Source organism: Stegostoma tigrinum, chromosome 7 (assembly GCF_030684315.1).
Source record: "Stegostoma tigrinum isolate sSteTig4 chromosome 7, sSteTig4.hap1, whole genome shotgun sequence".
Lineage (NCBI taxonomy): Eukaryota > Metazoa > Chordata > Chondrichthyes > Orectolobiformes > Stegostomatidae > Stegostoma > Stegostoma tigrinum.
In genome coordinates, this window is record NC_081360.1 from 102798632 (window position 1) to 102810595 (window position 11964).

The 11964-nt window shown below is 51.2% G+C and overlaps 1 protein-coding gene across 1 annotated transcript in view; it reads left to right on the top strand.

The window, feature by feature from the left end:
• spega (striated muscle enriched protein kinase a) overlaps positions 1-11964 on the top strand; it is a 274095-nt gene that overhangs the window by 110859 nt on the left and 151272 nt on the right. Inside the window, exons 4-6 of the mRNA XM_059647655.1 lie at positions 1064-2469; positions 3929-4072; positions 9524-9706. Coding sequence (XP_059503638.1) covers positions 1064-2469; positions 3929-4072; positions 9524-9706 — 1733 coding nt within the window. The remainder of the gene's footprint in view (positions 1-1063; positions 2470-3928; positions 4073-9523; positions 9707-11964) is intronic.

Here is an 11964-nt window from a genome sequence, read left to right on the forward strand (position 1 = left end):
CAAAAGTTTGTAATTTTAGACAAACCTGTTGGACTATAATCACGCATCGTCTGACCTGGTCCACCCCAGCCCAACGATGGCACCTCTTCATCATGGCAAAACCCATAGACCGGGCTCCTTTACCGAGGCAGCATTATGAACAAATCGAATCTAACTGCAAAGAAACCATAATGAACGATCACGCGACCAATTAAATCTCTAGAGCCCCCTCTCTACAAATACAAACTCTTTACAGACACGAGCACAAACACCGGTGTGATGGGTGGAGGCTAAAGACTGGGAAGACAGTTCAATGGCCACTGTCCCCAGGATTAATTCGGTTAATTGTTCAATTGATCCAGATACAGGAGGCACAGAGTGACTGACGCACATGGATAAAAGTTAACATTTTACCAAACACTGTTCTTTTAGACCCAGGTTGACAGCACCTGGTTCTAGGTCCAACAGGAACAAAAACAGAAGTTTTATGAAAAATAATACACAAGGGGAAGGAAACTGGCTCTTTTCAGGGTTGTGTAGGCATTTTTAATGCAGAGAAAGGCAACCCTTTCCCTTCCAAAGATTATTCAAAGACTTCCGGCCCCAAACATTCCCAACCACAAGCTGTTCAGCTATCCAGGAGCCAATCACATGGCTGTTGGCAGGTAGGAGGCCTTGGGCCACAATTTCACAGGCCAATCAGCTACTTGTTGCTGGCGAACCCTCCAATTGGACACATCCCCTGGCTCCAGTTTGCCTGAAATCCGCACCCCACCCCTCCCGCAGCCACAGCTTACACCAACAGCTGTGTAACCAGCGCTTACAAAGAGCTTTTAGCAGGTGCAGCAAACCTCCAAGGATTTGGAGACGTTCTCTAGAATCTGGAAAATTAGTGAGAAGAAGTGATTACACACTTTGCCTCAGAGTTTTAGGCTGTGGATTACAGCTCAATCCTGGAAACAGATATAAGGTGGGACCAAGGAACAGGTCATTGTTAGTGAGGGTTTTGCTGAATGTGCATGAATGTTCATTTTTGTGTAATTTTAATGTTATTTTGGTGTAATTTGCCTCTTTTCTCCTTCAGGGACCTCTGTGAGAACACCTCGGGCAGGAGCCCACTGGAACACCCCATCGAGCCAGCCCCCAGGTTGGATACCATGGCCCAGAACCAAGGGGCTTCTAGAGCCTCGGGCCTACCGCCCACATCTCTCAAAACCAGGCCGGCCAGCCCCAAAGCCTCGCGGGTCAGCCTGGCCCAGCCGATAACACCGCTCACTCCTCGCCGGAAGCTCAGCATGCCGTCGGAATACCGGGACACCGTGCCGGCAGAGTTCCAGGACAAAGCCAAGAAACCCAAGGTGGCGGCCGGGGGGAACAGTCCACTCCCAGCCCGGAGATCCAGCTCGGGAGACGCTTCTCCCGCCCATTCGCGCTCTGGGTCCTGGGCCTCGGACAGGATGAGGTACCTGGAGACATTCCCGGAGCGGCGGCGGAGTTTCGAGTTGGCGGACGGTCAGCCGTGGCCCGGTTTCCGGAAGTGGCGATCCTTCGACCACACCGAGCAGCGGGAGGGCAGGCTGCGGCCATCTCTGTCCGAGATGCTGGACAGCGAGGGGCGGGGAGGCCTGAGGGCGGAAGGCGGAGCAGGGGCCGAGGCGAAACGCTCGCTGTTCCGGCAGAAAGCAGCATCTTTTGATGAGCGGGGACGGTATGCTTCCAGGGCCCGGGACGTCGAGCTGAAGATCTCGGAGGAGCTGAGCCGAATCAAAAAGACGGCCATGAGCTCGATGGTGGCTAGGCCTGTGCTGAGGTCCCCAGTACTGGAGCGCGCTGTCAACCGTGAGCTGTCCTCACGGAAAGCCGCCAGCTCTAAGTGGGCCCCGAACCCCCCAGGAGAGGTACCTCGGGGGCTAGAGGGGTCACGGTCAGACGGCTCACATAAACCTCTGCAATGGGGCGTTGCCACGGCGAGGGGGCATGACCAGGATCCTGAGCCAGGCAAGGCCGAAGCACGAGATCCCGCTGTCAACCATCTGGACCAGGAGCACTCCGGATCCCCCGGTCAACAATCCCCATCCCGGCCTCCGGGCGCCCCTCAGCCTGTCGTGGAGACGGTCGTGAAGATCAGGTCTGCTCCTGAGGGCCGCGCTCTGGTTACCGCCCCTGCCCTGCCCTCGCTGCCCGGGTGGAACGCCAAATCCTCGCTGCCCCTCCCCAAGGAGGCCGCGGACTGGCGCAGGGGGAGGCCGGAGCTGGGAGACGCTGCCCCGAGGCTAGGCCTTGCACCCCTCAGCCCAGCCTGCATGACACCCCCCAGACCCCCTGGCACTGCGCCCGGTGAGGGAATGAGGAGCCCGGAGCCAGACCACATCGGGGCCGACTCCACTATGGATTTGAAAGAAGATGGTGCCGCCCTAGCTCGGGAGAAATCCGGCCGGAAAACTGCCAGAGGGAAATCTAAGAAATCCCGCCCCACTTCGCCGGAGCTGGGTAAGGAGAGCAGGCTAAGAGTTAAAAAGAAGGTGGAGCTTGTTGCTTCCTTGAATTTTGCTCAGAGGGTGTGGATCCCTCCTAGACCACAGTCACAGCGCTCATTGTGGGCGAACTAGGAGCGTGGGGGGGTGGGGGTGGGAGGTAAATATACGGAGATTGGCAGGGAGGCTGCGAGGAAGGGACAGGAGGTTCACGGTTTGCCCAGAGCAATTGGTCGTGTGTGTTGGATCTGAAGACTACAAGCCCTGGGAGCAGAGGCAGGACATTCGGCCCATTTAATGGCTGATCCTGATCATTCCCGACTCCACATTCCTGCCTTCTCACTGTCGCTCTCGATTCATTTACCGATTACAAACCTGACTGCCTCGGCCTTGAACATTCTGCATGACCCAGCCTCGAAGGCCCTCAGTGATAAGGAATTCCACGGACTCACTCTCCTCTGGGAGTAAGGGAGGGTTTGGCCTAGTGCTATTATCGCTGGACTGTTAATACAGAGACCCAGATAATGTTCTGGGGACCCTGGTTTGAATCCCACCAGGGCAGATGGTGGAATTTGAATTCAATAAACATCTGGAATTTAGAGCCTAATGATGGCCATGAATCCACTGCTGATTGTTGGGAAAATCCCATCTGGTTCACTAATGTCCTTCAGGGAAGGAAGCTGCCATCCTTACCTGATCTGGCCTCCACGTGACTCCAGACTCACAGCAATGCAGTCGACTCTGACCTGCCCTCTGGGCAATTAGGAGTGGGCAATAAATGCTGCCCTAGACAGTGATGCCCTCATCCCGTGAATGAATAAAGGAAAGGAATCCCTCCTTATCTCTCTAAAGTTTCCCATTAGGATGATCACAGGGTGGGTGGGAGTTTGAATGCTGCCCTCTTGGAGAGGGGCTGAAGGAGGGCAGGGGGCGGCACGGTGGTTCAGTGATTAGCACTGCTGCCTCACAGGGCCAGGGACCCGGGTTCGATTCCAGCCTCAGGCAACTGTCTGTGTGGAGTTTGCACATTCTCCCCGTGTCTGCGTGGGTTTCCTCCGGGTGCTCCGGTTTCCGCCCACACTCCAAAGGTGTGCAGGCTTGGTGGATTGGCCATGGGTAATTGTCCATAGTGTTCAGAAATGTGTACATTCAGTGGGATATAGGGGAAGGCATCTGGGTGGGATGCTCTGAGGGTTGGGGTGGACTTGTTGGGCTGAAGGGCCTGTTTCCACACCGTAGGGATTCTCTGATGATGACAATGGCAGTCACAAGGGGGTGGATAGGGTGGTTACAGACTCAGTTGAGGGACACAACAATATTCACAGCTGATCAACTGCTGTGTCTCACCTCCATTTTGATACTCAGTGCTTCAGAGAGCTACAGGACATGGTGTTTTTCTGGAATTAGCTCCCACAATCCCAACCTCGAAATGGTTTGAATTAACAAGAAGTGGCTTTTTTTTGTGTGTTTGGCAGAATCCTCAGATGATTCTTATGTCTCAGCTGGTGAAGATCCTTTAGAGCCGCCAGTATTCGAGATTAGTATCACCGACTCACTGGTCACAGTGGGGGCATCGGTCCTTCTGAAATGTATCATCACCGGAACACCAATGCCTGAAGGTAGGACATTACACTGGCCGTGTGACACTGTTCCATTTCCTCAGCACCCACCAAAATCTTTCGTTTGTGTTGTTGCTTACGGCGGAATGATAATGAGGCATTTTTGGGGCGTACTGCTTTCTCGGAGAGTACTTGGAGCAGAGTGGGAAGTTAGCGTTTGTGCTCCTGAGATGCTGCTGGGCCTGCTGTGTTCATCCAGCTTCACACTTTGTTAACTCGGATTCTCCAGCATCTGCAGTTGCCATTATCTCTCCACTCTAGTTGTGTTCATTTAATCCAAACCAGATGATAAAGCACCAAACAAGGTCCGGCTCTTCCATAGTGTCACTGCTCCTTACCCCCGAACTACAATCCCAGTGAGCGGTAATGTGGTAGAGGTTTATAAAATGGTGAGAGGCATAGATAAAGTGAATAGCAAGGATCTTTTCCCCTGGGGGGTCCAAAACTAGAGGGGCACAGGTTTTAGGTGAGAAGGGAAAGATTTAAAAGGGACCTAAGGGGCAACATTTTCACACAGAGGGTGGTGTGGGTATGGAATGAGCTGCCAGAGGAAGTGCTAGAGGCCGGTACAGTTACAACATGTAAACGCATCGGGGATGGGTACATGACTAGAAAGGGTTTAGAGGGATATGGGCCAAATGCTGGCAAATGGGACTGGATTTATTTAGGATTATCTGGTCAGCGTGGACAAGTTGGGCCAAAAGAACAAAAACAGAAGTTGCTGGAAAAGCTCAGCAGGTCTGGCAGCATCTGTGAAGGAGAAAACAGAGTTAACGTTTCGGGGCTGGTGACCCTTCCTCAGAACCGGACCTGAAATGTTACCTCTGATTTTTTTCTTCACAGAAGCTGCCAGACCTGCTGAGCTTTGCCAGCAAATTCTGTTTCTGTTTCTGATTTACAGCATCCGCAGATCTTTCGGTTTTGATTAATGTTGGCTCAAAGGGTCTGTTTCCTTACTGTATGACCCTGTGACTTTTTGAAAATCTACAATAAATTAATAACCAAATTATATAAATTAGTGGGTGGAACACTTTAAAAGTGGCTATAAACATTCTATATATACTAAGACAGAATAATTACAGTGCAGGAGGAGGCCATTCAGCCCATCATGCCTGCACTCGTTCCATCAGCTTGCTCCAATATCCTGTCTTTTCCCATGCCCCTTCTTCTATTTCTAACCAAATAACCACCCAGCACCCTCTTCAAAGTCTCTATTGAACCTGCCTCCACCACATTACCATGTATCTGCTGCCCTTGTCCTTCTGGATGGAAGTGGTCGTGGGTTTGGAAGGTGCTGTCTGAGGATCTTTGGTGAATTTCTGCAGAGCATCTTGAAGATGGTACACACTGCTGCGACTGAGTGTCGGGGGTAGAGGGAGTGGGATGTTTGTGGATGTGGTGCCAATCAAGCGGCTGTTTTGTCCTGGATGGTGTCGAGCTTCTTGTTTCAGGTGACCCTTAAACTGTTGTGTGGAAAAGTCTCATAGATCAGGGTGACTGGGGAGTAGGCAATAAATTCTAGACTTACTTGCTTAAGATGTTATGAATTAGGGATAAAAGCAGGCCGTTCGGCCCTTTGAATCTGTTCTTCACCATTCATTCAGATCATTGCTGATCCATTCATTCAGATCATTGCTGATCCATTCATTCAGATCATTGCCGATCCATTCATTCAGATCATTGCCGATCCATTCATTCAGATCATTGCTGATCCATTCATTCAGATCATTGCCGATCCATTCATTCAGATCATTGCTGATCCATTCATTCAGATCATTGCCGATCCATTCATTCAGATCATTGCCGATCCATTCATTCAGATCATTGCCGATCCATTCATTGCTGATCCATTCATTCAGATCATTGCCGATCCATTCATTCAGATCATTGCCGATCCATTCATTCAGATCATTGCCGATCCATTCATTCAGATCATTGCTGATCCATTCATTCAGATCATTGCCGATCCATTCATTCAGATCACTGCCGATCCATTCATTCAGATCACTGCCGATCCATTCATTCAGATCATTGCCGATCCATTCATTCAGATCATTGCCGATCCATTCATTGCTGATCCATTCATTCAGATCATTGCCGATCCATTCATTCAGATCATTGCCGAACCATTCATTCAGATCATTGCCGAACCATTCATTCAGATCATTGCCGATCCATTCATTCATTCAGATCATTGCCGATCCATTCATTCAGATCATTGCTGATCCATTCATTCAGATCATTGCCGATCCATTCATTCAGATCATTGCAGATCCATTCATTCAGATCATTGCCGATCCATTCATTCAGATCATTGCCGATCCATTCATTCAGATCATTGCCGATCTATTCATTCAGATCATTGCCGATCCATTCATTCAGATCATTGCCGATCCATTCATTCAGATCATTGCCGATCTGAGTGTGGTTCCAACTCTACTTTCCTGCCTGACCCTGTTAATCTTTCGCCCCTTTGCGCACTGTGCAGCAAGATGCTAAGGGGCTCTTGCGTGCAGTGACTGAATGCAGAAAGGCAGGACAGAGGCCTGGGCAGCGCCACGTAAAGTTGGGGCAGCCTGGTGGCTCAGTCGTCAGCACTGCAGCCTCCCAACACCAGGGACCTGGGTTTGGATCCAGCCTCAGGTGACTGCCTGTGGTTTGTGTGGTCACCCCGTGTCTGCGTGGGTCCCCTCCAGAGGCTCAGGCTTCCTCCCACGGCTCAGACATGTGCATATTGGGTGGGTTGGCCGTGGGAAATTGCCCACAGCGTGTGAGTTAGCCATGGGATATACAGGGTAGAGCGGGATGCTCCCCAGAGGGGTGGGTGTCAGCTGAACAGCCTGCTTCCACACTGTAGGGGTTCTATCCTAAACAAGAGAGGAAATCATCTGCAGCAGCTGCCATTTTACATATGTGAAGAATGGTGAGCCTTGAGTATACGTTAGCGCCTGATCTTTAACCAAACAATCCAAACTCCTTGCATGGACCAGCTGCTGACGGGAGCCCGTTGCAGCACACGGCTCCCTGGTAAAACCACAGACAGGGCATGGTGATTCCCAGCAGGCTATTGGTGATGCCAGGGGCCTGGTGATCGCTGTCACCAATTTGTAGCAATCTTCACACAATGGCTTGATTTCATTAAGGAGGCAGCAGCAGGTTAGACGTATCAGAGATAACGGGAACTGCAGACGCTGGAGAATCCGAGATAACAAAGTGTGGAGCTGGACGAACACAGCAGGCCAAGCAGCATCTCAGGAGCACAAAAGCTGATGTTTCGGGCCTAGACCCTTCATCAGAGAGGGGGATGGGGAGAGGGTTCTGAAATAAATAGGGAGAGAGGGGGAGGCGGACCGAAGATGGAGAGAAAACAAGATAGGTAGAGAGGAGAGTATAGGTGGGGAGGTAGGGAGGGGATAGGTCAGTCCAGGGAAGACGGACAGGTCAAGGAGGTGGGATGAGGTTAGTAGGTAGGAGATGGAGGTGCGGCTAGGGGTGGGAGGAAGGGATGGGTGAGAGGAAGAACAGGTTAGGGAAGCGGAGACAGGTTGGGCTGGTTTTGCGATGCAGTGGGGAGAGGGGAAGAGCTGGGCTGGTTTTGGGATGCAGTGGCGGGAGGGGACGAACTGGGCTGGTTTAGGGATGCGGTGGGGGAAGGGGAGATTTTGAAGCTGGTGAAGTCCACATTGATACCATTGGGCTGCAGGGTTCCCAAGCGGAATATGAGTTGCTGTTCCTGCAACCTTCGGGTGACATCATTGTGGCACTGCAGGAGGCCCATGATGGACATGTCGTCTAAAGAATGGGAGGGGGAGTTGAAATGGTTCGCGACTGGGAGGTGCAGTTGTTTATTGCGAACCGAGCGGAGGCACACTGCCCTTCAACCCCACCACACCCGGCACCTTCCCCTGCAACCGCTGGAAGTGCTACACTTGCCCCCACACCTCCTCCCTCACCCCTATCCCAGGCCCCAAGATGACTTTCCATATTAAGCAGATGTTCATCTGCATATCTGCCAATGTGGTATACTGTATCCATTGTACCCGGTGTGGCTTCCTCTACATTGGGGAAACCAAGCGGAGGCTTGGGGACTGCTTTGCAGAACACCTCCGCTCGCTTCGCAATAAACAACTGCACCTCCCAGTCGCGAACCATTTCAACTCCCCCTCCCATTCCTTAGAAGACATGTCCATCATGGGCCTCCTGCAGTGCCACAATGATGCCACCCGAAGGTTGCAGGAACAGCAACTCATATTCCGCTTGGGAACCCTGCAGCCCAATGGTATCAATGTGGACTTCACCAGCTTCAAAATCTCCCCTCCCCTCACTGCATCCCAAAACCAGCCCAGCTCGTCCCCGCCCCCCACTGCATCCCAAAACCAGCCCAGCCTGTCTCTGCCTCCCTAACCTGTTCTTCCTCTCACCCATCCCTTCCTCCCACCTCAAGCCGCATCTCCATTTCCTACCTACTAACCTCATCCCACCTCCTTGACCTGTCCGTCTTCCCTGGACTGACCTATCCCCTCCCTACCTCCCCACCTATACTCTCCTCTCCACCTATCTTCTTTTCTCTCCATCTTCGGTCCGCCTCCACCTCTCTCCCTATTTATTCCAGAACCCTCACCCCATCCCCCTCTCTGATGAAGGGTCTAGGCCCGAAACATCAGCTTTTGTGCTCCTGAGATCCTGCAGGTTAGACGTGATTCATTAGGTAGTCAAGCAAAGAACGTCAGTGTGGAACTCACAGCCCTTCAGTAATCCCAAGGCCATTCTGTCGAGGGGAAATTCACCACCGTCCCACAGGGCCACGTGGCTGCTCTCACGTTACAGAGACAGAGAAGACGCTGGGTGGGTGGTGGTTTAACTTGAGGGTCACCTTGTCTCGGGCAAAGGGGAGAGGTTGAGAAGGAAAGTCCTTCACAATACTCACAGCTGGTGTGGGAATCAAACCTGTGCTTTTGGCATTGCCTTGCCGTGCAGACCAGCCATTCAGCCCACTGAGCGCCAAGTGCAGTACTGAGTGAGTGTAGCTTTTGTCAGGCTTTCAAAGGAAAGGCTAAACTGCAAGAGCCCCCACCCCACCCCGTCTGCCGTCTCAGGAGGGAGTAGCAGATCCCATTCTCTTATAGAAGAGTGGAGGTGTTTGTGGGCAATGTTTCTCTCAATGAGAAATGATCAGATTGAGAGCAGCTTGTGGGATCTTACTGTGTCACCATTACATAGAGGAACAGAATTATGCTATTCGGGTTCGATCGTGGCTGAAACGTTTCTCAGCCCCATTCTCCTGCCTTCTCTCTGTAACATTTGACCTTTGTACTAATCTAAAGAACCTATCTGTCTACGACATCTCCCCCACTGCAGTCCCTGCTCAATTACAGTCAGAGGTGTCCTGAGGTTATCGTGAAAGGTTCTGTTTCATCTGCTGACTTGTCTTTCTTTATGTGCCCCGAGCAGTTGTCTGGAAGAAGGATGGTGAGGTCCTAAAATCGAGCCAGACGCACATGCTGAAGGCAGAGGGAGAGAGACACACCCTGTACATCCCCTCGGCGACCACCCTGGACGGGGGCCTGTACTCGGTCAGCGCGGCCAATGAAGTGGGACTGGCCAGCTGCTGTGCCTCTGTTCAGGTCCGAGTAGGTACGTGACCAACAGCAAGCAGAGGCCCTCATTTATATATCACCGCCTGCAACCCCATGTGGTCCAGCGTGGCACAATGTTACATTAAATACAGCCAAGAGGCCTATCTGCTCCAATGCTAGTGTTTACACTCCATGTGAGGCTCTTCCTACCCTTTACATTCCAATCCATCCCCCTCTCCCTTTATTCCTCTCTCCCTCATGTCTTCCCCTGAGGTAGATCGATACTATCCACCTCCACACTCTCACCTCTCTCCAGCTAAAATGCCTTTCTCCTGCTCTCCCCATCTGATTTCGGAATGAGTATCTGAGAATGAGGGCTCCTGGTTTTAGTCTCCCCTACAAGTGGAAACATCCTCTCCACATCGATCCTCAAATTCCTTCACCAATTTAAAGAACTTAACCCAATTTCCTGGGTGGCACGGTGGCTCAGTGGTTAGTCCTGCAGCCTCACAGTGCCAGGGACCTGGGTTCGATTCCAGCCTCGGGTAACTGTCTGTGTGGAGCTTGCACATTCTCCCCGTGTCTGCGTGGGTTTCCTCCGGGTGCTCCGGTTTCCTCCCACAGTTCAGAGATGTGCCGGCTGGGTGGATTGGCCATTCTATGATTTTTCTCCTCGGAGGCAGTGCAGAAACTGACCATTCAGCTTTTTGAGTCGATTCTTTTTGATTCTTAAAAAATGCCCAGCTTCAGTCTTCCAGCAGGGAAGGCCATTGAATCCCTACAGCGTGGAAGAAGGCCATTTGGCCCATCAAGTCCACACTACCCCTCCAAAGAGCATTCCATCCAAACCCTTAATATCCCATGACTAACCCACACAGCCTGCACAATTTCCCACAGCCTTAGGCCACCCCAGACAGGTAGAGAACATATAAACTCCACACAGACAGTCACCTGAGAGTGGGATCCAACCCAGGGCACTGGCGCTGTGAGGCAGCAGTGTTAACCACTGAGCCACCATGCTGCCCTAACTCAAAACCTTCTATCAGTTAGTCTATCTAGTCACCAGTGTAGAGAGAGAGAAGAAAGGGAGAGCGCGCGAGAGAGACAGAGAGAGCGCAAGAGAGAGAAAGAGAGAGACGCTGGTGGTGTTTAGCCTGGGGATGACCATGCCTCAGGCAAGGGGGGGAGATGTTGAGTGAGAGACTCCTTCATTGTACAATGCAGGAATTGAACCCAAGCTGTTGGGGTTACTGTGAAAGGATGGGTCAAGTAGCAGTAGCAACAATTTGAGACGATAACAAGCCACTGGGACTAGATGCGATGCATCTAAGGGTAATGAAGGAAGTGAGAATTGAATTTGCAGAGGCACTGTCCACACTCTTCCAGTTTCCTATAGACTCGGGGAGGTCCCAAAAAACTGAAGAATTGCAAACGTTACGCCCTAGTTCAAAAAGGCTGTAAGGGTAAGCGCGAGAATTACAGGCTGGTCAATTTAACTTCTATCATACAAAAAGAACTGCAAAAGCTGCAAATCAGAAACATAGGCAGGCAGTGCTGGAGAAACTCAGCAGGTCTGGTAGCATCTGTGGAGAGAGAAACAGGGTCAACGTTTTGGATCGAGTCACCCCTTATCAGAACTATTAGTAGCTGGGAAAAGAACAAGGGTTGCAAACACCTGAAACATTAAGAGATAACAAAGTGTGGATCTGGATGAACACAGCAGGCCAAGCAGCATCATGGGAGCAGGAAGGCTGACGTTTCGGGCCTAGACCCTTCATCGGAAACCTTAACTCTGCTTTCTCTCCACGGATGTGGCCTAACCTGCTGAGTTTCTCCAGCACTTTCTGCTTTTGTTTCAGTTTGACCTCACTGGTGGGAAAACTTGTAGAAACTATTATTCAGGATGAAATCAGCAGTTTCATGGAGAAAGGTTAGAAAGGGTCAGCATGGACTTCTAAAGGGAAAATCGTGCCATACTAACTTGCTGATGTTTTTTTGAGGAGGTAGCAGGAAGACTTAGTGAGGTGTACGTGGGTTTCCAGAGGGAGTGCTACACAACAGACTCGTGAGGAGATTGAAAGGTCATGGTATAAAAAGTACAGTAGAAACAAATGGGCCAAGTGATAGGAAACAGTGGATAGTATTTGGGCTGGAGGAAGGGTTGTGGTGGTGTTCTCCAGGGTCAGTGTTGGGACTCTTACATTTCCTGATATATAACGATGGTCTGAATCTTAGTGTGCAGGGGACCGTTTGGTGATGATGTGAGGCTTGGAAGGATTGTAAACTGCGAGGAGGACATTGGGTGTGACTCCAAAA